The 26,827-nt window shown below is 39.0% G+C and overlaps 1 protein-coding gene and 1 long non-coding RNA gene across 3 annotated transcripts in view; one reads left to right on the top strand and one right to left on the bottom strand.

Annotated features, from left to right (window-relative positions):
- Positions 1 to 13,999, bottom strand: part of TMEM33 (transmembrane protein 33) — a 38,430-nt gene extending 24,431 nt beyond the window's left edge. For both annotated transcript variants that reach the window (XM_077847867.1, XM_077847866.1), the window contains exons 1-6: positions 13,851 to 13,999; positions 13,641 to 13,712; positions 9,754 to 9,848; positions 9,075 to 9,262; positions 4,877 to 4,944; positions 3,958 to 4,091 (exon numbers count right to left, since the gene is read on the bottom strand). In XM_077847867.1, coding sequence (XP_077703993.1) covers positions 3,958 to 4,091; positions 4,877 to 4,944; positions 9,075 to 9,262; positions 9,754 to 9,848; positions 13,641 to 13,685 — 530 coding nt within the window. In that variant the 5' untranslated portion in view covers positions 13,686 to 13,712; positions 13,851 to 13,999. The remainder of the gene's footprint in view (positions 1 to 3,957; positions 4,092 to 4,876; positions 4,945 to 9,074; positions 9,263 to 9,753; positions 9,849 to 13,640; positions 13,713 to 13,850) is intronic.
- Positions 14,000 to 14,623: 624 nt separating this feature from the next.
- LOC144283565 (uncharacterized) lies at positions 14,624 to 25,993 on the top strand. The gene is made up of 4 exons (XR_013352109.1): positions 14,624 to 14,678; positions 15,199 to 15,399; positions 18,057 to 18,147; positions 21,806 to 25,993. It is a non-coding gene; the product is annotated as an uncharacterized LOC144283565 (long non-coding RNA).
- The last annotated feature ends 834 nt before the right edge of the window (positions 25,994 to 26,827 follow it).

The raw sequence follows: 26,827 nt of genomic DNA, 5'->3' as shown, positions 1-26,827 counted from the left end.
ATATGATAAAGCAAACATAACAATGCATCATATACTGGTTTGTGAACGCTGGACCCTGAATTATTGTTTCCTTATCATTCGACACTTAGGAAAGTGCCTTGAGATTGGGACTGATGTCCCCAAAAAGAAAATGTATAAATGCTTCTATAATTACTACCAATAAATAATTGTTCATCAAGTTGTGAAACTTTATAACACAGTAAGTGAAAAGTGGTTCGTTTTATATAAACAACAACAAAAAAAAAACTAGTAAAATCACACAGGCTCCTTAGTAAATTTACACAGCTTATTCTACTATTTTGCTTGGTTAAAAAGCACTATTATAATACCCAAGAGCTATATACAAATTTATGAAATTCTAAGTCAAGAATTCTTTTCCTAGGAAAGACTATCTGGATTAAGACATTCACTACCAATAACTATAAAGTAAATGCATCAATATTTGGATAATTAGGTAGCAGGGTTAAGTATATTATCTTTACTTGATGGAGTATGCAACTACCTAAAATCTTGATTATGAAAACTATACAGCAACTTTGAAAAATGCAGAACATAAAACTATACATATTATTATATTTTAAACCTTTTGAGGAAGTAAAGATGCTAATGTGGTTTTTAAAGTTAATTTTCTTTTTTTTAAAGTTAATTTTCATCTTTTCTTCTAAATTGTGATATTACTTTCATAATAAAAATTTACATTATAAACTAATCACTAAACATTACATCCACTTCCCCCAGAAATTCCTGTGACAAATCTTTAATCTTCAAATGGAAAAATATACATACTATAGAAAATATAGAAAATAATATACAATAAAAAACAAAATTTCCATCCTCCAAGTTAGCCCCTTCCTCAGAGTTCCAGCTTAGTCGCTAATATATCCTTCCAGAAATTCACATGCACAAGTGTATATGACTAACCCTAATATGGTGCTCACTTTATGATTTGCTAAATCCACTTAAACAATTCTAAGAGGGAACTGGCATTATCACTCTCATTTCAAAAATGAAGAAACTGAAGCAGAAAAAAAATCCACATGCTCTTAAATACACAAACATACCTCAAGATATAAAAGGGGAATGCTCTACACAGTTCTTTTTTTTTTTTTTTTTTTTTTTTTTTTAATTTATTTATGATAGGCACACAGTGAGAGAGAGAGAGGCAGAGACACAGGCAGAGGGAGAAGCAGGCTCCATGCACCGGGAGCCCGATGTGGGATTCGATCCCGGGTCTCCAGGATCGCGCCCTGGGTCAAAGGCAGGCGCCAAACCGCTGCGCCACCCAGGGATCCCTCTACACAGTTCTTAACAAATTTTTAAATGTATTATACCTTAAAGATTATCTCCATCACAACACATAAATTTACCTCATTCTTTTTTACAGCTTCAAGCAGTTCATCTTATGCATTACTATTATGTAACAAGTGCTCTACTAATAAAGCTACAAAGACCTCATCCTTTTATGTTTTTTTACACTCATGTTCATGTATATGTAAGATAATCTCACAGACTTTACCTCATTTTTAAATACAAAGCTTGAAGCATTACTGTGAAAAACATAACTTAATGAAGCCTTCTAATATTAGATTGTTCTTCTATCATGAAGGGAGCAACTAAGGAATAATGATTTTAAATTATTTTAATTTTATAGTTTGTGTTATATGCAAGTGACATCAAAGCATCAATAGCTTTAGGGACTGAATAAGACATTATAATCTTTTTAGAATAACAAAGTGATTTCTCTATTTAAATATTTCTGGTAAATTCTCATCTCTTTTACAATAATCTTGAAAATTAAAATCAAGTTGTTTTAAAGTTTAACTTCTTTAAATGTGGTATCAATGCTCAAGAGTCTAAGTCAATGATTACATCAACTAGAATTCAGGTCCCTAACACCCAACAAGAAGCCTTTTCACTGTGTCATTCTGGAGCACATGTGGTGATCCTGGAGTTTCCAGAGAAAAACATTACTTAAAAGAATGGAACAAGTAACTGTTATTTATGAGGAAATCTGTAAAACTCAGTAACTAGCTTACAGCCTGCTAAAGAAAAAAATGAGAGATGCTAAAATATCACTAATTAAGGCAATGCACATTAAAATGAAATATTTCATAAACAAAAATAAGTTTTTATAAATTAATGAGCTTATGGAAAATAGATAATACAGACGTCTTAGAGGACAATGTGCCATGGTCTATTAAAGATACAGTGCACTTAGCTTAAACTCAGCAAAATCAATTCTGGTTTAAAATAAACAGAGGGGGCAGCCCCGGTGGCGCAGTGGTTTAGTGCTGCCTGCAGCCCGGGGCGTGATCCTGCAGACCTGGGATCGAGTCCCACGTCAGGCTCCCTGCATGGACCCTGCTTCTCCCTCTGCCTGTGTCTCTGCCTCTCTCTTTCTGTGTCTCTATGAATAAATAAAATAAAAAAAATCTTTAAAAAAAAAAATAAAGTAAACAGAGGCCCAAAAGTATAGGCAGAAAGGTAAAAAGAGGGGCACGTGGCTGGTTCAGTTGGAGCATGCAACTCTTGATCTCAGGGTCCTGAGTTTGAGCTCCACATTGAGGGTAGAAATTTTTTTTTTAAGATTTTATTTATTTATTCATAGAGCGGCAGACACAGGCAGAGGGAGAAGCAGGCTCTATGCAGAGCCTGATGTGGGACTTGATCCAGGGTCTCCAGGATCACGCTAAACCGCTGCGCCACCAGGGCTGCCCAAGGGTAGAAATTACTTAAAAAAAAAAAAAAAAAAAAAAAAAAAAAAAAAAAAGGATAAAAAGATGTTTATTCCATCAATATTTGGAAAAGCAAAAATTTGGAAACAAATGTTTCCCCATCAACAAGGGAACAGGTAGTGAAATGCAGCCTACTTATATGACTGAACACTACACAATCATTAAATGGAAAACAGAGTTGTTATCTATCAACATTTATAAATAGGACATGAAAACATACTGTATTAACTGAAAAAAAGCAAGATGCAGATAACTGATGCATTATGGCACTTCTGATGCAAAATAAAAAAACGAAAGAAACCAAACCCCACACCATACTAGTATGTATTTTCTACATATCTATGTAAGTATTTCTAAAGTACTACATGCATGTACACATAAGGAAGAGGAGAGGACAGAACTGCAACAATGGTTCATGGTAAAATAATATTTGGCTTTTATCTATAATGTCCTCTTATTGGAAAATTTAAAAAGCTATAATCCAGGAAGAAATGTACTTTTATTTTTTTTCCTGCTAATTTGATTTTTTTTCCCCAATTGGCTTTTAAGCAGTCATTTTTTTTCCCACAACAAAGAAGATAAACACATTAATAGAGACAGAGAAGAACTTCTGAATTGGTAACCAAAGCTTATGCCATTTAAACTGCTCCTCCCCTTTCCTTTTTTTTTTTTAAAGTTTAATTTTAATCCCCGGTACTCATCACAAGTGCACTCCTCAATTCCTATCATCTATTTCACCCACCCATCTCTCTAGAAATGTAGTTTTAAAACTTAAATGCAAGAATTTTGATGGGGAGGGTCAATACTAGCCTGATGTTCTAATTTTTACATTACTTCTATAACTAAGATACAAACAAACATGGAGGTGTTGGTAGGCGACTATTAATACCAGACCATAATTTTTCTTGGAAAAAAAAATCATCTAAATAATGGCAGAATGCACTAACCTAGGCTTCCCAAGATTCAAAGGCAGCAGTTCTAAAATTAATTTTCAAAATGTTAAATGTAAATCACAAGGAATGATAAATAAGACAAGCTTCTAGGTTTACCGTAACATCTCACGTTCTCCACGATAAAATGAAAAAATGGTGGCTAAGATCAATCTAGGTCTGCACATCAGTATCTACTTTAACAGATTTAAGCAGGATAAAATTTGAGTTAATACATTTATTATGTTCACTTAGTCATCTGCCTCTCAAAACAAATGTATTTTTATTCTTACCTAAAAAGCATAAAAACTGTAGCAGGCATCAAGAATATTTCATTACAAGCAATGAATTTCAGGATATTCTGTTGATTAGCACTTAATTTATCCAAGATAGATCTCAGCAGAGGTAAACTATTTGAACCCTTTGCCTGAAACATAAGAAAATAAATATTAGAAAGAATGAAGCATTTTTGATTACTCAATAATTTTTTTAGATAAATAGCATACCAACAAGTAATACAATTAAAAGACGATTATTTTAGAAATGGTAATATAAAAGTTTACAAATTAACGTAAAAGTGTATTTTCCTGCTTTGTTGATTTTGTGTATTTGAAAAATAAAAACACCATATATTATTTCACACACACAAAAAAATGGAGGTTATTTCTATCTAACTATAAACAAAATCAGACTACCTAGTAATAAGGTATTTGTGAATCCTTAGCTAAATACAAAGTAGAAATTAAAGTCCAATTACCGCTGTGACCAAAGAACTATGGAGATAAAGAAAAAGGGCAACACAAAGCAAACATTTGGGTATTTTAATTTAAATGTCAGTGCATATGCAGTCAATCCGCCTGGGACACTTAGTGAGGCTTAATGTTTAATCCAGGAAAAAGAAAATATTTTAGGAAAGTAGCAGTTCTGAACATTAAATGTAAAAGAAATTCAGTACACTCTACTTACCTGATTCTTAAAATTAAACAATGACAGCACAAGAGATCTACGACAACTTACCAAATAGAAAAGATACGATTAAAAAAAAAATCTATTTCAAACTTGAGAAATTCTCTGGGAACTGAGAGGTACTCTACAATACAATACTTTTAAAATGTATTTTGCAGGGAATGAAGGAAACTTTTGTGACAAATGCCAAAATGCCTTAGAACTCAAATTCATGCCAACAGGAGTCAAAAAAACAGCTTTACTTACATCAAGGACCTTTTTCGTGTATGTGGCAGCATGAAGCAAAGAGAACAACAAGACTGGAAAAATACTCACTGAAGAAAACAATTAAGGAAAATATCCAACATGTATCAAGTATTTTGTAAAACAGGCTTTGTATTATGCCCCATATAGAGCTGAACCAGCATCTGCTAAAAAGACTTGTTTCACTTGGTAACCATATGAAGTTTTTTTCCTACCTGTAAACAATTTCATTTTCTAAAGCTCACAATTTATTAAGAAAATAGTGAAAAGTTTTTTTCTATTAGATAATGAAATAATAATAAACATCGGCTATATCTAATCAAAATCTAGAGCACCTAGAAGAAACCTTAAATATTTATTACAGCTTTTAACCCCACAATGGCCATCCTGGCCAGAATAATTTGGCCTTCAAATATAAAGACAGTCTCTTATACTACTTTCCTCATCACAATTGCTTAGGAAAGAGTCTGGGGTAATGGTTTAAAAAGTACTTATTCAGGGGCGCCCCGGCTGGCTCAGTCAGTAGAGCATGGGACTCCATCTGAGGGTCGTACTTGATCTCGGGATGGTACGTTCAAGCCCCACATTGCAAGTAGAGTTTACATAAAAAAATAAATAAATAAAAAATCTTTAAAAAGTACTTCTCCAATTTTCCTCAACTAAAGATCTTTCATTATTTCTTTCCTACAAGATCCCCATTATCTCAAGACACTGTTCCTATCAAGCTTATACAGTTCATAAATTCTCAACCTGTACAAGTAAAAAGTGTGTATTTGGGTTTGTAGACACTTAACTGAGAGTCTAATCAGTTTAATTACAGACATGTAGTTGAGTTCAACTGTTTGGCTTTATGTCATGGATAAATATGCAATTTTCATTCAGCTTTTTGAAAAATGGAGTGTTCCAAAGACCCTATTTATCCCAATTTCTGCCAGGTTGATAACAAGAACAACAACAAAACTTGTCAAATAACTTTCATAAAATGATATAGACTGTTAGTCCACTTTGAATGGCAAAAATACATGCCCTAAAAGTATCTGCAGATTCTGGGGTGCCTGGTTGGCTCAATCACTAAAGTATGGGACCTGATCTCAAGGTCATGAGTTCAAGTCCCATGTTGGGTGTAAAGTTTACTTAGAAAAAATAATCAAAAAATTTTTTAAATTACCCTCATTTAAAAAATATATATCTGCAGTTTTTAAGAAATGAACCATTATCTTTTTCTAACAAAAAAGCTTTCACTAACTGAAAGCTTTGCTGTGGTGGGAAATGGTGATTAGAATGCACTAGGAATTTCAAATTCATTACCACATAACTCATTAAGATCCAAAAGTGCCTAATTTCCAACTGGCAACCCAGACACTGACCTATACCCAAGGATTAGAATTTTCCTAATTAGTATCCTGACCAATTCTTCCCTGACACTTACAAGAACTAAGTAAAATGCCAATTTCCTCAGTAGAGACCATGTATAGCTTAAGAGATCCCTTTGGAACAGATGAAAGCTGCCACCCTCTCCTCTCCAAGGCCACTGTAAAATTCTGTTGTTTCTTCAATAGTTAAATTTAAACTCCAAAACATATCGTAATTTGAAGTCTATTCAGTAAAGCAATGCAGGTAATGAAAACAACCCTGAATGGACAGTCAAGATACCTGGGTTCCAATCATGGCTGACACTAACTTCACTTGCTAGACCACTTTCATCAAAGCTCGATTTTGCTCCCTCTCCCCTGCTCACTCCCCCTGCCCACAATCAAAAAAATCTTAAAAAAAAAAAAAAAAAAAAAGAAAGGGAGGGGAGGTGTCAGGGTGTCTGAGTGGATTAAGTATCCAACTCTTGATTTAAGCTCAGGTCATGACCTCTGGTCAGGTTGGGTCATAGGATGGAACCTGCCTCCATGCTCAGCAGGGAGTCCAGTGGAGATTCTCTCCCTCTTCCCGTCCCCCTCAACTCATGCTCTAAAATATTTAAAATGTAAAAAGCTAGTTTTTTTTTGTTTTTTTTTGTTTTATTTATGATAGTCACAGAGAGAGAGAGAGAGAGGCAGAGACACAGGCAGAGGGAGAAGCAGGCTCCATGCACCGGGAGCCCGACGTGGGATTCGATCCCGGGTCTCCAGGATCGCGCCCTGGGCCAAAGGCAGGCGCCAAACCGCTGCGCCACCCAGGGATCCCAAAAGCTAGTTTTCTAATGAGTGTTTTACCTCTAACATTCTATAGTTCACAAATCCTTGATAAGAGATTCAAAACTTAGCTTTCAATGTCACTTTTAAACTATTTAGAAAATAGAAAGGGTGAAAAGTCTACAAGTTAAACTCTAAGTACCTATCCCTGTTAGAGCAAGGACAGTATCACCTTTGTAAGACCAAAGAACAGAACACAACTTTGTAACATGACCCTGGGATCACCTTCATTGACTAACATAATACTCAAGTGCTTTAAGAATCAGACTAGTATTTCCTATCAGTTACTAGTTTAGACTATTTCTACTACTACTCCCCAACCTCCACCCCTAACGTTAAGAATTTAAGGAACAGGAAATCCTTAATCTTCAACATTCCCATAGAGAAGGGCTAGCAAATAACCAATTGCACAGAACAGGAGAGAGGCCATCTTAAGTGGTCATGAGCCTCTTTTAGCATACACTCAGGATTTACTCAACAAAACTCACTGACCACCTGCCATGTGGACTGCTTCGTCCTGGTACAGACAGAAATACCTCAAAACTATACCTAAGTGTTACTCACACATTAACCGTAGATTAGGTAAACCTGTTAGGCCAGACAGACCTTACCAGCTTTACTATGCACTTGCCAATGTGGCGTCAGGCCAAGTTATTTGAAACTCTTAGAGCCTCAGTGTCCTCATCGAATATGCTGCCTGGGGCTCCTCTCCTGGGTGCTTCAATCGGGTACACTCAGCCTCGGCCTTCGCGCAGGTCAAGATCTGAGTCCTGGGACCCTGCTCCTTGGGAAGTTGGCTTCTCCCTCACCCCACCCCCACTCGCATGCTTGTGCTCTTTGGCAAATAAATAAAATCTAACAAAATTTTTTTACTTTTTTCAGTGTTGCGAGGATTAAGTACGTCAGATTTGTATATGCTGACAAAATAAGTACTCAAAAAATTTCAGTTACCTATTCTCTTTTCCTTAAGACTTTTAAAAAACCTATTTAAAATTGGATACTTCACAGAGAAAAGTATTATTTAAATAGGTAATATTTAGCCCTAGGGACACATTTCACTGTGTTTTCCGTTAGCTGTAGCTATGTATACACACATATTGTTTAGGAGTAGATCAGGATGTATCAGACATAGTCAAGAATCCTTAAGAGCAGCACTTAAAGCACAAAACACTTTCCTGTGGGACACAGGGACCACAGGGGGACAGTAGTATTAAAATGATCAAGAAATTCTGGTCACTCTTTTGCCTCACAATGCACATTAGCACATCAAAGGTCCTACAGTAAAGAAATTCAAACTGTTTAATCTAGTGCTTCTCAAACAAAATAAACTGCGACTTTCCTCCCCGACTTTCCTCCCCAACCCGACTTTCCTCCCCAACCCGACTTTCCTCCCCAACCCGACTTTCCTCCCCAACCCTCCCCACCTTTTGAGAAAACCTGTTATGGCCCAACACACTTTTGAAATGAGATTCCAAATGTGTTAATTTTCATTAGCTCCAAAGATTATCAATTTTCTACTCTATCCACAGTAAATACTAGTATTTTTATTATATTTATTAATTATCGCATTTTCTGCTTAAATAAGTTGTTCTTTGATGAATTTCCATTTGTTTCTAGCTCACTAGGATTTGAAAGAGCTGAGGATTTTTTTAAGCAAGACATATGGACAATTTCCCAAAGATATGAATTAAATATTAAAATAAGTCTTCCATAATCTTGTGCTTTGAATCCGAAGTTTAAAATATCCATTGCTAATAGAGAAGCTTACAAGAGGGAAGAACAAAGATACAAAATTTAAAATTCCCACATCAGCTCTTCAAATTTAGATTTCACATTTTAGAGTCAGAAATTCTTAAACTAAATCTATCTTCATTTAAATCAAGTGTCAACCACCCAGCCAACCCAGGCTTCACGGAAACCCTCCTTGCTGAACCCTTCCTATTGCAAAGAAATAACAAGAGATTCCCTGTACACTTGATAGGCAACCTCTCTGTCAAAAAGGCACAAAAAAAGGATACTTGTAACAGGGTAGGAATTGACAAAAATGAGTGAGTACAGCAGGTAGTGGCAGCTGTCTTCTAATAGAGCCTGGGCCAGGAATGCTCTGCTTAACTGGAAATGTGGTAATCTTTGGTGCAGCCTCAGAGCACTGGTAAGAGCATTTGCCAGTAAAGCACGTTGGTAAAAGCTTGCAGCTTCATGCAACCTGCAAATTACCAGAGGAGAGGTTATCCTGAGACCTGACAACTATCATGTCTCTTCCTCCTTTGTGGATTGCATCATAATTGCACAACTCCCAAATCTCTTGTCAGTAGAAAAAAATTATTTGAACCTATTATACCTTCTTAGAGGCATCACTTCATATATATACCCGACTAAATTTTATAAAGCAGTCATCTTCCTTTTAAAGCGGTCATCTATTAAGTCAAAAAATCAAAAATGAAAAAAAAAATAGGAACTCTCATCCCTACACATCCGCTTTCTTTCTGATTTTCAACATGATGTCAGCTTTCACAAAGCACACAACATAAGATATTCCTCCAGTTGGTACTATTAGTGGGTTATTAGCACTTAAAGGAGACCTGCGTTTTATCTGTTCCAGAACCTTTTGCAGTTTAACGAGTCTTGCACATAAAAGGCAGTCCATAAACACCAAACAACTGAGTATCAAAGGCAGAACATCTGTGTAATACATACCCGAGAAGAGGCAGGACAAACAAAGCAGAACAGTAAACTGTGAACAAGCGAGAAAGCCACATTGCTGTGTCCAGCTTATTGGTCATCATGAATTGCTAAATTTAAAAAGAAAAATATTGTGATAAACTAAGCCAGCAAATTATCTTCCCAAGGATGAAGATAACATAGTCTTCTTCATATTCAAAATGTTTTAACAACCCCGCAGCGATTATTTAAGACCATTAAATGAGAACTCCTAAGGCAATTGTTTCGTCTATACACTCAGTAACACCTCCAAAAACCTTATGGCATTGATGCAGAAAGCAGTGGAAGTACTTAAATAGAAAAATATCAGTTGATATTTTAAAAAATAAAGATTAAAAAAGAAACCTGTGAACAGAAATGTAACTACAATTGTCTCTATTCCTGCAGCACTTATAATACTGGTTTCACTTACTTTAAAAGAACTTTAAATAAGAACTAATTGCTCTCAAGAGAACCATAATGCCTATTCTTAGAAATCTCAAATTCAAACAGGTAGGTTTCAGATCTGAGTAAAAAGCCAGTTTGGATTAAATAAACCTTACAAAGGAAAAATGTAAAACATGGTAATAATCACTCACTACCCAACTCATTAATCTATGGAGAATCTGCTTATGTACATATGACGGCCTGACATACTCTAAGTGTTCAAAATATGACCGTCAAATATTAAATAGTACCTGCCTCTTCAATTTTATGACTTCTTCATCCCCTTGGAAGCTGCCCCACATGTCTCAACCTGAATATTTCAGTGGCCCTAAATTAAACTCCCTTATACAACTCTATTCTCCATGTTTTCTATCTTTATCCTTGCCCCTGCTATGTTTGTCAAAGATGGATCCATTATCATCAACAGAATCACTTAAAATCTGTTTTCCCATTCAAAATGTGTCTTGTAAGTGGCTTTTACATTTTTTGATAGAATCTACATTAATAATTTTTACATCAACATCTAATACTGATATACATATATATATAAACTTCTATAAAGAAATTTCACAAAATAATACTTATCTTTCCTATGTAATGGATTTTGGTATTTTGTATTCTAATGTTTTAGAAAGATTTAGTGTTTTCACTAAATGGATGTCAAAACTCACTAGTGAATCGTAACGTGAAGCCTAAAACATTAAGCAGTCTAACTTAATTATCTTTCGAAAAATATAAAAACCTTTTGGGGAAAAAAGCAAGTACATTTTAAAATCAAAAGATGTTTCACCGCATGTCTTTTCAACAATATGCAAGTAATTATTCTATCCAAACCTACTATATTGTGACTCCTTTAAATTTAAACGATCACCCTAGTCAAGGCGAAGAATGAATCTAGCTTACTGTACTCAGGTTCTCCACAAATACTCAGATTTCACATCATGGTCTGAAATCTAATTTTAAAACATGTTCTTTATTTTATTTTTTAAAGATTTTATTTATTTATTCATGAGAGACAGAGAGAGAGAGAGGGGTAGAGACACAGGCAGAGGGAGAAACAGGCTCCATGCAGGGAGCCTCCATCCCGGGTCTCCAGGATCAGGCCCTGGGCTGAAGGTGGCACTAAACCGCTGAGCCACCGGCTGCCCCAAAACATGGTCTTTAAAATTGATTAGCTTAAGGACACTGGGCTGGCTCAGGCAGTGGGACACGTGACTCTTGATCTTGGGGTCATGGGTTCAAGCCCTACGTTGGGTATAGAGATTGCTTAAAAATAAAAATCTTTTTTGGGACTCTTGGGTGGTACACTCGGTTAAGCCTCCAACCCTTAGTCTTGGCTCAAGTCTTGACCTCAGGGAGATGAGCTCAAGCATGAGTTGGGCTCCGACTTCAGCGCAGAAGTCGGAGCTGGTTAAGTCTCCCTCTTCTTCTGCCCTTCGCCACAGTATGCATGCATGCTCCAATGCTCTCTCTAAAGTAAGTCAATCTTTGAAAAAAAATAAACAAAATAAAATCTTTTTAAAAAATAAATAAAATGAAATCCATTTGTTTAGGGTGTTTCTTTTGTAATAACGTGGATCATTGATTTATTCATTTCATTTTGCACTTTGTGTATCTGCATTTCAATACATAATAGAAAAGGTTTAAAAAGTTTATTGGTTTACACTTTTAAGAGTCAACAGCCCAGTCCTGTTATAAATAGTATGGGCAAAAAAAATCACTGAAATTTTGGGTGCAAACCTACCCAGGTGAAAAACTATTCACTCAGTCTCAAAGTATCATGCCACAGAATACTTTTTCATCACAAAAGAAAAAAGGCGTGTTTACAATAGTCTGGTAGATGCCACTTAAACCAAATTGTCAAACTTATCTGCAATGATAAGATAAATCAACATAAAATGCTTCCTCATATATCACACACTGAAAATGATAGAATAGCATTTATGTACTATTCCTGCCAAAATGCTTGACTTGAATCTAGTCACAGGGGAAAAAACAGGCAAGTTTAATTTGAAAAACAAAGCAAGTCTAAACTCCTGACAGTCAAAATTGCATGAGGAGGGCAGCCCTGGTGGCTCAGCGGTTGAGCATCTGCCTTCAGCCCAGGCTGTGACCCTGGGGTTCTGGGATTGAGTCCTGTGTCGGGCTCCCCATGTGGAGCCTGCTTCTCCCTCTGCCTGGGTCTCTGCCTCTCTCTCTGTCTCTCATGAATACATAAATAAAATCTTAAAAAAGAAAAAGAAAACACAAAATGGCATGAGGAAAGCCAGGGAAGTACTCTAGACCTAGACAGTAAAGGCCAGTAAGCAGCAATGCATGCTGTGGATTAGATCCTGGATTAAGGAGGAAGCAGCTTTAACAGACAATGGAGGAAATTCAAATATGGATCGTAAAATCAGGTAAAATCAGGTAAAAACAGGGATCAATGCTTAATTTTTCCAATCCAACTGCAAAAATCGCAACAATGCCTGCAGTGGGGTCATGCAGAAGAATCCTTAAGTACTCGTGAAATTAGCCCCCACTGTGGATGCAACTTATCCTCAAAAGGTTCAACAAAATTTAAAAAATAAATAATTAAAAGAAGAAGAAGAAGAAGAAAACTGTGTCTATAAATGGAAATGCTGTTAAGATGTTTAAAAAGGAAAAAAGTGGGCAGCCCGGGTGGCTCAGGGGTTGAGCGTCTGCCTGGGGCCCAGGGCGTGACCCCGGGGTCCCGGGTTCAAGTCCTCCGTGGGGCTCCCTGCATGGAGCCTGCTCTTCCCTCTGCCTGTGTCTCTGCCTCTGTGTGTGTGTGTCTCTCGAGAATCAATACATAAAATCTTCATTAGAATAATAATAATAGGGATCCTTGGGTGGTTCAGTGGTTGAGCATCTGCATTCGACCCAGGGCGGAATCCTGGAGTCCCGGGATCGAGTCCCACAGCAGGTTCCCTGTATGGAGCCTGCTTCTCCCTCTGCCTAGGTCTCTGCCTCTCTCTCTCTCTGTGAGTGTCTCTCATAAATAAATATATAGATTGATAAAATCTTTAAAAAAAAATAAACAAATAAATAAAGGAAAAGGTAAGCTGCTCAATTCACATATTCACGGTGTTTAAAACTCGAAGAGCACCGACGCTTTGGGTACAAATTAACTAGCAGGCAGGTCTGCGTGTTACGCACAAAGTATATTCACGGAAGCCCAGCATCCCTCTTCGTAGGGACAGAAGGACAAAGTGACAAAAAGGGGGGGGGAGGCGGGGATCTTAAAAAAAAAAAGACCGCCCGCCCCTCCACGTAGCCCCGCCCCCGCCTCATAGCCCCGCCCCCGGGCAGTTAGCCTCCCGCGGCCGGAAGCGGCCGAGCCGGCGTGAGGCGCCCGGCGGAGGAGGGCCAGGCAGCGAGGCCCGGGAGCGCCCCCCACGCACCCCGACCCGACCCGACCCCGAGCGCTCACTCACCACCGCGCCCGCCCCCTGGGGGCCGTTCGGGGCCGCATCCGCCATGGGAGGCCCACAGCCGCGTCCGGGACCCTGCAGGCGGGGAGGGAGGGGAGGGGGTCAGCGCGGGGCCGCGCCCCCGGGGCACCTGCCCGCCGCGCCCCCGAGCCGCAACGGAACAGTCGCGCCCGCGCCCGCCCCCGCGGAGCGCCCCGAGCTGCCGGGGAATACCTGCACCGCAGCACCGAGCGCCAGCCGGGCTTCTAGAAACACCCGCGAGAGGCGGAGCTTCGGAGCAATACCCGACACGGCCGGTCCGACGCCGCCGGCCCGCGGTACTGCCCGACCCGGAAGTGCTCCTTTCACTTCCGCGGCGGAAGAGGCGGTGACCGAGGCCGGAAGCGGACAGCGGCGCCTTGAGGCATGACGGGAAATGTAGTTTTCCTCCCTTCAGTTTCACCTGTCCTGCCCTGCGATTGGCTGTGCAAGTGTGGAAGCTGAGCAGGCCCGCAAAGCAACCTTTGCCCGCGGCTCAGGCTGCCAGGTGCTCCTTCCTCCCTGCCCCCTGCCAATGTCCAAGCTGCAGGGTGTCTGTTCCTTAATGTGGAAGCCTCACAAAGGTTTTCTTTCTTTGCCTTTTTCTCCAGGGGCTCACTGGTGCAAGGTTCTACCTATAAAATTAATTCTTCCCACAAGCACTAATGACACCTGCTATGGGACAGGCCCCATGTTCGGCTTGGAGGATTTGAAAAAAAAAAAAAAAAGAAATGAATATAATGAATATGGAGCACCTGGGTGGGGCTCAGTGGTTGAACATCTGCATTTGGCTCAGGGCCTGATCCCCCAGGGTCCTGCAATCAGTCCCCTCGCAGAGAGTGAATTAAAAAAAAAAAAAAAAAAAAAAAAAGACAGAAAAGAAAAAAAGAATATATGCAGATTGTGGGAAAGACAGGTAAGTAAACCAATATCACAGCACAGCGCTTGTGCAATATGGGCAGAGTCCAAGTTAATCGCAGAGAGCACAGAGGAGGGGAGTTTGGGAAGAGTTTCCTGGAAAAGGTAATTCTGGCCCTAAATTTTGAAGGACAAGGAGAAGTTGGATAAATGGTGGGGGGGAGCGGGGAGGTCGGGATAAAGCAACAGAAAGTTCATGAAGCAACAGGGCAGAGTCAAGGAACTAGCTGAGTGTGACTAGGATGTATGTGTTGGGGGGTAGGGGTGCGGCTAGGAGAAGTGGATTGTAAAAGATGTGGGATAAAGAAGCAAGTTAGAAGGATTAAGGAGAAAATCTGAACTTGACCTTGAAATCCAGGGAATCAGAATACAATTTTAAGCAAAAATGGATTTAGAACAATCAGTCTGGCAGTAGGTTAGAGGATGATCAGAGGAACAACCTAAAATTCAGGGGGTTACGTGGGATGTTTTACATATATCTATATCAATATCTATATCTTTATATAGAAGAAACGTCCAACCTCCATGGCAATCCTGGTGTAGTCAGTCGCAGCGGCAAGTCAAATGGTGCCCTCTTGAAACCATGTAAACTTCAGGGTTTTTTTTCCTTTTTTTTTTTTTAAAGATTTTATTTATTTATTCATGAGAGATACAGAGAGAGAGAGGCAGAGACACAGGCAGAGGGAGAAGCAGGCTCCATGCCGGGAGCCCGACATGGGACTCGAACCCAGGACCCCGGGGTCACGCCCTGTGCCGAAGGCAGGTGCTAAACCACCGAGCCACCCTGGGATCCCCAACTTCTGTTTTTCTAAGGTCACTACCCAAGGTCAGGTCCTCATGATCTATCACCGGGATTATCTAAAACGCCACCTCCACTGCACTCCTCACATACCATTTACTCCATATTTTTATAGCACTTATCATCTCTTAACACTTCTTACAACTTGTGTGCCTATCAGCAGTGTGTGTGTCTGACCTTGAACTGCTATGCCAAAATATCATAGGTTGGGTGGCTTAAACAACAGAAATTTATTTCCCACAGTTCTGAAGGCTGGAAAGCCCAAGACCAAGGTGCTGGCACATAGGTTTCAGTCTGAAGCCTCTTCTCTTGACCTTAAGTGGCTGCCATTTCATTATGTGCTCACATGGCCTTTCCCTGGTAGGGAGAAGGAAGGGAGAGAGCTCTCTCTTCCCTTTTTTAATAAGGCTATGCCATTTCATTGGTAGGGTCGCACCCTTATACCTCATTTATACCTAATTACCTTCTAAAGATGTTATCTCCAAAAAATAGTCATGTTGAGGGTTAGGGATTCAACATATGAATTTTAGAAGGACACAATCCAGTCCATTGCAATATATACATATGTGTAGTACTGATTTATAACAATCCTTTTATGGGACGCCTGACTGGCTCAGCAGTCGAACATGTGACTCTCAATCTCTGGGTCATGAGTTCTAGCCTGAAGCCTACTTAAAAAAAAAAAATGCTCTTATTACAAAAATACTAACCTATAAAATGTCTTCCTTTATTTTTTTTATTTTTTTTTTATGATAGTCACACAGAGAGAGAGAGAGGCAGAGACATAGGCAGAGGGAGAAGCAGGCTCCATGCACCAGGAGCCCGACGTGGGATTCGATCCTAGGTCTCTAGGATCGCGCCCTGGGCCAAAGGCAGGCACTAAACCACTGTGCCACCCAGGGATCCCCTAAAATATCTTCTTTTAAAGTCCATATAACCAATTGGTTCACACAACACACTTGTTGATTTTTACTGAACTTTTGTAACCAAAGCAACATATTGTTACTATTGCTAAACCAGCATAATTCCATGAATGTTGTTTGATATTTCTGTTAAGCAATAAAACGAAAGTGAAACAACATGAAACAACAAAGACATATAGTGAAACTTCATTCTTTGAACAATGATGTGAACAACTTCTTTTCTGAATTGAGTAATGGTTTTTGAATACTGGACAAATATCTATTCAGTTTTTTAATGCTACTCACAATGTTAACAGCTACAGACACAACACACTTTTAGGTTTAATCTGCATCAACGTTCTCCCCATAATTTTAAGTCTAGACAATCAACAAAATAATAAATTGAGCCTTGATTGGCAATGCTTGCTGGTGTTGCCATGTTGTAAATACCCCTACCGTGACCTATTTCAAACCATCAACATGGAGTCACTGAATGTGAAATTAGGAAGAGATGTGCATAACACAACATTATATAATATTTCCATCATGCAGATACAATAGACATAACCCCAAGGGTATAAATAATTATAAAATATAGTAAAAATAATTAAGAATTAGTGAGTTCTAAATGTTTATTATCTTTTTTTTTTTTTTAAGTAATCTCTATGCCTAGTGTGGAGCTTGAACTCAGGGCCCTGAGATCAAGGGTTGTATGCTCTACCAACTGAGCCAGCCACGTGCCCCTATTATCTATTTTTAGTATAACTCATTGTAAATTTATACCCTTTAACTTTTAATAATGGCTGTGCTTAACAACCAGCTCACAAAATTCTAAAAAATTTAACAATCAGCTCTTGCAAGCCAATATGAGCTGGCTCCAGTAAATTAACTGCATGCCTACTCAAATGTCTGTTCAGTCTCACTGCCCAGTAACACTATCACCAATCTCTCCTTTTTCCATCAGAAAAATCCCTAATTGAAATGCCTAAATATATTCCTATTCTATTAGAGAATTTATTTAATATTTTATTTTAATCCAATTACTTTATATTTTCAAAGTTCTTAAGTTTCAAGGAAGCAAACATGAGAAACTTAACAATAGGGGATAGAAGAATGGGGAGGACTTTTGGTTGATAGCTTCTTTTTTTAATATATATATATTATATTATATATATATATAGAAGTTCGATTTGATAGCCTCTTTTTTTTTTTAAGATTTCATTTTTAAGTAATCTCTACACCCAACATGGGGCTCGAACTCAGAACCCAGAAATCAAGAGTCTCATGCTCTACTGACTGAGCCAGCCAGGCATCCTCATAGTCTTACAAATATTCTTAATTAAAATATAATATACAACTGTTCATTTTAAAAATAAATACATTAATAACTGGTCAGAACATAATACCAATAATAAAAAGACTCATCAGTGGATGCTAAACCCATTGGGTGAAATGTTGATGGGGGACACAGTTCCAAAGTATTACTCTAGATATTTTTTTTTAACTAATTACAAAAGGAAAAATGAATCTTTTCCGAGAGGCCACATGACAGTTAAAACCTAAACCAGGAGATCAACTTCAGTATCACAGATATAGGGAGTTATCTTTACAGAGTCTCTTGATGTGACACAAAACCATATTCACAACATTCCCTATAAGAAATTTTTGGCGGAATATTTATTTTTTACTTTTTATTTTTATTTATTTATTTATTTTTTGCGGAATATTTACCCTGAATTTAATCAAGCCCTTCTAGACCTAACTATCAATTTATATTTACAGAAAACTTAAGGAGACAAAGTAAAATAACACATAAGACAAGAATAAAAATGTGAGATCTTCTACAAAATACCTGGTCTGGACTCTTCAAAAAGTGAGTATCACTATAAAACGTGGGAGAGCTTTTTCAAATTAGAATGTATAAAGTCAAAACAACTAAGTGCATAGTTTGTTTAGATTCTCAATTGGGAAACTGTAAGAAATTTGAGGGCCATTATAGACATTTGATTATGAGATGGGTGTTAGATAACATTACATGGTTATTGTTAGTTTTTTGAGGCATGTGGGATTTAGAAGTCAAGTTCCAGGGTGTCTGCAATTTACAGTCAAAAGTTTTAGTAAAGGGCAGCCCGGGGGGCTCAGCGGCTTAGCGCCCGCCCTTGGCCTAGGGCATGACCCTGGGGTCCCGGGATCGAGTCCCACGTCGGGCTTCCTGTGTGGAGCCTGCTTCTCCCTCTGCCTATGGCTCTGCCTCTCTCTCTGCATTTCTCATGAGTAAATAAATAAATAAATAATCTTAAAAAAAAGTTTTAGTAAAAGAAGGGGAACGGCAAGTCAATGGCGTCCAAATATGGCACCCCAAAGTATGGCACTTTGCTATAAGGATTATTTTAGGCTGAAGGCAACTCGGAAGGAACAGATAAAAAGGAAAGCTCTCTGCATTACTCCTACTTGCCTAAAATAGGACATAAACTGATAAAGTTGTTCCCCCTCCTCTCTCTACTGGGAAGGACAAAAATTACCCTTATCAGCCCAGAGGCAGCACCGAAGGAATCTACAAAATAGACGTCACTAGCTACTCCTCCTCTTCCACTGGTTCTCCCGTATATTTACCTTGCTCCAATTTGTCAACCTGTAGACTCAAAGTTCTCTTCCTTTGTTTGGCCACTTCTCCAAAAAGTTATTGTTGTTGTGTTTTTAAAGACTATCCCTTTGTTTGCTGCCCTGGAAAATCTGACAGCTACAAAGATTTAGAAGATTGCAAGGGACGCCTTTCAGAATGTGACAAGGACCAGTGCGACAAGTTCTCAGAAAGATAACTTTTAGGAAAACAAATACATGGAAGTTTTGCTTTGGTTCATTCCATTGAAATGTTTTTTTAAGAAGATTTTGTTTATTTATTTGAGAGAGAATGAGAGAGAGAGAGAGAGAGCATGAGTGGGGGAAGGGGCAGAAAGAGACGCAGACTCCCCACTGAGCAGGGGGCCTGATGTTGGGCTCAATCCCTTGACCCCGGGATCATGGCCTGGGCAGAAGGCAGCTGCTTAACCATCTGAGCCACCCAGGTGCCCCTATTCCATTGAAATATTAATGCCAATACATCTTTTAGAAAATTTTTTTGTGCTCTCAGGGATACATGTAATCACAGAAGTTAATATTTTCCATAATTGCTTCAGATTTTTTTCTTTTTACCAAACAGTATATACAGTTGATATCCATCCCCCACTCCATTATCCTAACTATCCAGAGCTACCTTTTCACTGAAGTTACTCTTCATGTTTTTATACTTTTATTACATATACTTGTATTACCTCTGTACATGCATGATAAACAATATACAATATAGTTTAGTATCCTTTTACATTTTTTTTAAAGATTTTATTTATTTATTCATGAGAGACACACACACACACAGAGAGAGAGAGAGAGAGGTAGAGACACAGGCAGAGGGAGAAGCAGGCTCCATGCAGGGAGCCCGACGCAGAACTCGATCCCAGGACCCCGGGGTCACGGCCTGGGCTGAAGGCGGCACTAAACCACTGAGCCACCCGGGCTGCCCTCCTTTTACACTTTTAATAGAAGTACCATATTGGGATGCTGAGTGACTCAGCTGGTTAAGTGTCTGACTCCAGCTTGGGACATGATCTTGGGGTCCTGGAATGGAGCCCAGTGTTGGGCTCTGTGCTCAGGAGGGAGTCTGCTTCTCCCTTTCCTCCTGCTCATGCTCTCTCTTGAATGAATAAAATCTTAAAAAAAAAAAAAAAAGAAAAAAGATGGTACCATACTTCATGCACTCTCCAGGAATCTACTTTTTTCAATTAACATTGTGTTTAAGATGCAACCGTAATACTACACCTAGGTTTAGCTCAGTATCCTAGCCATCCTATGGAATCCTATTAAGCATTACCCAAATGAATTTATTTGGCATCTTAATGGACATTTAATTTTTTTACCTTCAAAGTCAATTCTGAAGTGAACAGCTTTGCATGAGAGTTTATCTAGAATAAGTATTTAGAAGTGGAATATAGATTGTCTGACTGGCTCAGTCAGTGGAGCATGCAACCCTTGATCTTAGGGGGTTGTACGTTTGAGTTCCACGTCGGGTATAGAGCTTACTCAAAAATAAATAAATAAATAAATAAATAAATAAATAAATAAATAAATAAGTGGAACTGGTAGGTCTGGATGTCTTCAAATTTGCTTATTAAAATAATGGTAAATTTACTCCTAGTAGTTGTACTTAGATTATGAGAATATCTCTAATCTCTGCCAACATTTGTTATTTTTAGTTCCCACCCATCTTACCTATAGGAAAATGGTATAGCATTTTTGTTCTAATATGCATTTTCCTTAGTAGCAGTGAAGTTGAGCATCCTTTCACGACTTTATTGGCCATTCAGGTTTTCTCTTTTGTTGTCCCTTTTACTTTCTTTTTTTTTTTTTAATATTTTATTTATTTATTCATGAGAAACAGAGAGAGAGGCAGAGACAGAGGCAGAGAGAGAAGCAGGCTCCCTGTGGGGAGCCCGATGTGGGACTGGATCCTGGGACTCCAGGATCATGACCTGGGCCCTGAGCCAAAGGCAGATGCTCAACCGCTGAGCCACCCAGCTGTCCCTGTCATCTCTTTTTCAATTGGATTGTTTGTCTCTTATACTATTATTATTGGTTTGTTGGAGTTTTTAAAAAGGTACGTTTAGGGAGCCTGGGTGGCTCAGTCAGTTAAACATCTGCCTTCAGCTCAGGTCATGATCCCAGGATCCTGGGATCAAGCCCCCCCAGTCAGGCTCCTTGCTCAGCAGGGAGTCTCCTTCTCCCTCTACCTTTCCCCACTGCTCATGCTCTTTCTAAAATAAGTAAAATCTCTTTTTTAAAAAGATAGGTTTTGGGATGCCCGGGTGGCTCAGTGGTTGAGTGTCTGCCTTAGGCTCAGGGCATGATCCTGGAGTCCCAGGATCGAGTCCCACATCGGGCTCCCTGCATGGAGCCTGCTTCTCCCCCTGCCTGTGTCTCTGCCTCTCTCTCTCTCTCTGTCTCTCATGAATAAATAAATAAAATTCTTTAAAAATAAAGTAAAATAAAAAATAGGTTTATTTATTTATTTATTTATTTATTTATTTACTTTTTAAAAAGGTAGGTTTAAAGTTAAAGTTATGTTTTGACACTAGTCCTTTGTTATGAGCTGAGATTTTTCCCTTTGTCTTTGAAAGCTAAATAAAAGCAGTAAGTGAATATATGGGGGAAGGATGGAGGAACAATCTGTCCCACAACAATAGACCCCAACCTTAACTAGGAGCTGCTAGGCCATGGCTCCACGGAGCTATTAAATTAAGATAAATGAAAAGGGCACAAACCTAGCTGCTTTCCAAATGGTTCATGGTTTGCTTGCCTGATTTATGAAGGATGATACTCCCCATTAAAACTCTTTTTAGTCGGTTGACTTCATTTTGCTGACTGACCCAACTTAATCATATTATTCTAATAATTGAGTTCCTTCGATTTTATTCTTTTTGCTTCTTCTGCATTCTCAGATGTGATGAAGACTAAAAGGACCACAGAGGTAGCCCTACAATGGAGGTTCTAGAAATGTAACAAAGAAGAAATCATTTATTTTGAATGGATGAAAATAAGGAGATTACAACTTATCAGATTGTACTATAATTTTTCTCAGAAATGGTGCTCACTTTTACTAACTGCTGGATTTTCTTCTGCTGCTGTTTCTCCCTAGAGCAGAAGCATCACAAAGACTATTTTCTTCATTTCTGTGTTATTCCCTTGGGCTTCAAATATAACTATAGATCCTGGTATGGCTTCCAGGACAGTGTTTCAGGCACCTTGGGGACAGTAGAAAATACACTGAAGTCCTAGTGGAAGAAGCTGAAGCCACTTTGCCAAGATACTTGATTCTGTAAGAGCTTTCAGTGGTTAGTGTAACTATTGAATGTAGGGATATCTATCATGTTTCTTCCGCAAGATGTATCGTAAATCATGTTATGTATAGATGTTATTTAACCCCCTTGCTTTTGTTTAACAATTAGGATTTTTTTCTCCTGGTGTATTTTTTTTTTAAGATTTATTTATTTGAGAGAGAAAAAGCGAGGGAGAGAAAGAGAGAGAATACATGGGGGAGGGGGCAAGAGAGATGGAGAAGCAGACTTCCTACTGAGCAGGACCCTGATACAGGGCTAGAGCTCAGGACTCTGGGATCATGACCTGAGCCAAAAGCAGAAACTTAACTGACTGAGCTAACAGGTGCCCAATGTTTTTAATTTTTTAAATTTAATATTATTTTTATAGGTTTTATTTATTTGATAGAGCACAAGCAGGAGGAGAAGCAGCCTCCCCGCTGAGCAGCCCCCCTCCAATGCGGGACTCCATCCCAGAGCCCTGGGATCATGACCTGGGCAGAAGGCAGCTGCTTAACCAACTGAGCCACTCAGGCGCCCCTAAACTTATTTTTAAGGAAGCTCTATGCAAGAGATCAAGAGTTGCATGCTCTAACAGAGCCAGCAGGTGCCCCTGAGCTCATAAATTCTTAACTTATCATTAAGACAGATGGGCCAGGCTTAGGTCGTTCACCCACTCGCGTCTGAATGGAGTAGTAAGAGGAATATGTGTGGGATCAGCCTCGTCTGGAACTCTAAGGCTGTTGCTATGAAAAGGATGAAGTATGGGTGCCAGGAAACAAAAACAATTTAGTTCCACTTGAATCATCATTTTTTATCTGATGCTTTTCATATTTTTGCTTTTTTTTCCCCGGGCCTATCAATTTTGACTTGATAAGAGTTTCCTTAGGGCGAACATCAATTTCTGTTATCCAGCTTATTTTAATTGAAGGAAGAAAATTCTGCTGTAACACAACCCCAAAGCTGAAGCAGTTGGCTACTAAAAGGCCATTACTCCTTTTGGCTAGAAATTGGCTGATGGAGCAAGAATTGATTTCAGAGTTATTGATGATTTGGCTCTCCCCAGTTTCCAAGGGGGATTCTACTGAACCATCAAGTCATCAATTTGCTCATTTCTGCTTCCATCAGTGATTAATGATCCTGAGGTTGGGTAGGGCATCTTTGCAATTGCTAAGTGCTGAGTCATTCATCTCATTAGAAATACATCCCTACTTTTATTTGCTGCTCAAAAAGTAAGCTACATACGCTCCGTGGATATGGTACAAGTACGAGGTCTTAACTATGAATGTGCATATGTGTGTATGTACGTGTAAGTGTGTGTGTGCCTTTGTTTTTGAGCTATTTCTAAATTCTGTAAGTTGTAGATAACTGATAGTGCGACTAATTTTTTTCTATTATGTGAGTTTTCTGTTTCTGTTCTTAAAAATCACCACAAATCTGGCATATTGGAACCACATAACTTTATTCTCTTCTTACAGTTCTGGAAGCCAGGGGTCCCATACAGGCTTTGCTGGGCTAAGTTCAAGGTTATCTGCAGAGCTCCATTCCTTTCTAGAGGCTACCGGGGAGATTGTATTTCCTTGCCTTTTCTAGCTTTTATTTTTATTTTTTAAAAGATTTTATTTAATTATTTGACAGAGAGAGAAAGAGAGCAAGAGAGCACAAGCAGGGGGAGCTGAAGAGAGAGAGGGAGAAAGCAGGCTCGATCCCAGGACCCTGAGATCATGACCGGAGCTGAAGGCAGATGCTTAACCAACTGAGCCATCCAGGCACCCCACCTCTTCTAGCTTTTAGAGGTTACCTCATTCTGAAGCTCTTGGGCCCTTTTCCTATCTTCAGAATGAGCAATGTCTCATCTTTCTGATCATTCTTCTTCCATAGTTGCTGGTCCCTCTGACTCTCCTGCCTACCCTCATCTACTATTAAAGACCCTTGTGATTGTATTGAGTCCATCTGGATGATCCAAAATAATCCCTATAGTGTTACTTGACTACCCATCTTAATTGCATCTGCATCTCCTTAATTCCCCTTCACCATCTAACATATTCCCAGGTTCTGAGGAGTAGGTTGGACTATTTTGGAAGTGGGGGAAGGAGGCATTATTCTCCTTCCACCATCTATAGACATGCAAATAAATCCTGCCAGGTGGAGGTTGACTTCTCTACCACCCACTCCTGTAGCAAAATCCAGTTTTGCTTCCATTTCTTTTATTCCGTATGAAATTGTAGTTCTCTGACTCCTTCTTTGAGCCAATCTTAACAAAATCTCTGGGTCTCTCAGTATTTAATGAGCTCCCTGAAATCTTTGACGTGTGTTTATTTTACACATCATATAAAATAATTTCTTAGCTTATAAATATTACGTATTTATATGTCAGAATTTTACCTTATTTTGAAAATTTATCAGAGGCTTGGATACTAGAGATTGAATATGGTATATGCACTCATATATGCTAGAGATACATCCTAGGGCTTCAGAAAATGAGAGCATCCCCCACTCTCTTCCATCTTATAGATTTAAACATGCGCAGAAGATAAACTTGGCTGGGACTTTAATAGCTACTGATTGAAAGTCAGAGATCAGGTTACTTCCTTCTGACCTTTGAAACTCAAGTTTGAATCCCAGACAATTCAAAGAAATTGTCTAAGATCATCTGTTCATTACCCTACCTGGATCCCAGAGGTTTTACAATCTACTTTTTTTCTTTTTTAAAGATTTTATTTATCATTCCTGAGAGACCCAGAGGGAGAGGCAGAGACACAGGCAGAGGGAGAAGCAGGCTCCCTGTGGGGAGCCCAATGCGGGACTCGATCCTGGGACCCTGGGGTCACGCCTGGGCCGAAGGCAGACCCTCAACCCTGAGCCACCCAGGCGTCCCTACAATCTACTTCTTAAAAAGAAAGCTAACAGTGAACTGCCTGCCTCCAATCATTGACCTGCAAATAGTGTTTTTGCAAGATGAAATGAAAATTTTAAGCATTTCTGCTTAAAAGCTAAAGTATCCAGTTAAACTTCACAAGGAAGTTGGAGTTTTCTGTTCTGATGTCGCAGTCCCTCTAGCTCTGTTTCCTTTCGCTTGAAGCACTCAACTAGCCCTGATGGACTAGCTTCTATAAACCTTGCCCTACCTATTGAATCCAGTAGATCAAAATTTCCAATAGTCTAGAAGAAACAAAGAAATAGAAGACAATGGACTTGAAGCTTCCTTATTCCCAATCCAAATCCTTTTCATTTGCTATTTTATCACAGAGGAGCTGGCCAGTAGCTCTAGAGATCAAGATTGTGCTATTCGGCTATGCTTTAATCATAACAAAATCTCAGTAAAATAAAAACATGAATAATAATAAAATAAATAGCATATAATAGAGATTACATTAAATGTACAGATTGCTTTAAGTAATATAGACATTTTAACAATATTTGTTCTTCCAATTCATGAGCATGGAGTGTGTTTTTTCATTTCTTTGTGTCGTCTTCCATTTCTTTCATCAGTGTTTTATAGTTTTCAGAGTACAGATCTTTTAGCTCCTTGGTTAGGTTTATTCCTAGGTATGTTATGTTTTTTGGTGCAATTGTGAAGGGATCAATTCCTTGATTTCTCTTTCTGCTGCTTCATTTTTGATGTGTGGAAATGCAACAGGTTTCTGTATGTTGATTTTAAATATTTTTTTTAAGATTTTATTTATTTATTCATAGAGACACAGAGAGAGAGAGAGAGAGGCAGAGACACAGGCAGAGGGAGAAGCAGGCTCCATGCAGAGAGCCCGACGTGGGACTTGATCCAGGGTCTCCAGGATCACACCCTGGGCTGCAGGCGGCGCTAAACCACTGCGCCACCAAGGCTGCCCCTGTATGTTGATTTTATATCCTGTGATTTCACAGAATTCATGTATCAGTTCTAGCGGTTTCTTCTTGGAGTCTTTTGGGTTTTCTACCTGGAGTATCATGTCATCTGTGAATTGTGAAAGTTTGACTTCTTCCTTGCCAATCTGGATTCTTTTATTTCTCTTTGTTGTCTGGTTGCTGAGGTTAGGGCTCCCAGTACTATGTTAAATAACAATGATGGGAGTGGACATTCCCATTTTGTTCCTGACTATACTCTTAGTTTTTTCCCATTGAGAATGATATTAGCTGTGGGCTTTTTTTAAATATATAATAGGATTTGTAAGCTTGTTGGAAGCCGAAAGAGTCAGTTTTTGTTTTTTTTTTTATAATTAATTTTTTTAAAGATTTTATTTATCATGAGAGACACAGAGAGAGAGAGAGAGAGAGGCAGAGACACAGGCAGAGGGAGAAGCAGGCTCCATGCAGGGAGCCCGACGTGGGACTTGATCCTGGGACTCCAGGATCACGCCCCGGGCTGAAGGCAGGCGCTAAACCGCTCAGCCACCCAGGGATCCCCAAGAGTCAGTTTTGGATGCTGTATTTATCCTTTTTTTTTTTTTAAATACTTATTTATTTTATTTACTATTTAAGAGAGAGAGAGAGAGAGCATGTAAGTGAGAGCAGGGGAGAGGGCCTAGGAGAAAGGAAGGGAGAGAGAGAGAGAACAGAGACATAGAGAAAAAGAGAGAGAGAAGCAGACTCCTCCATGACTGCAGAGCCCATTGTGGGGCTCGATCCTACAACCCCAAGATTAGGACCTGA

This window comes from Canis aureus, chromosome 14, assembly GCF_053574225.1.
Source record: "Canis aureus isolate CA01 chromosome 14, VMU_Caureus_v.1.0, whole genome shotgun sequence".
NCBI lineage: Eukaryota > Metazoa > Chordata > Mammalia > Carnivora > Canidae > Canis > Canis aureus.
Note: the sequence above shows the minus strand (reverse complement) of the source record. Positions and strands in the feature narration are given on the sequence as shown.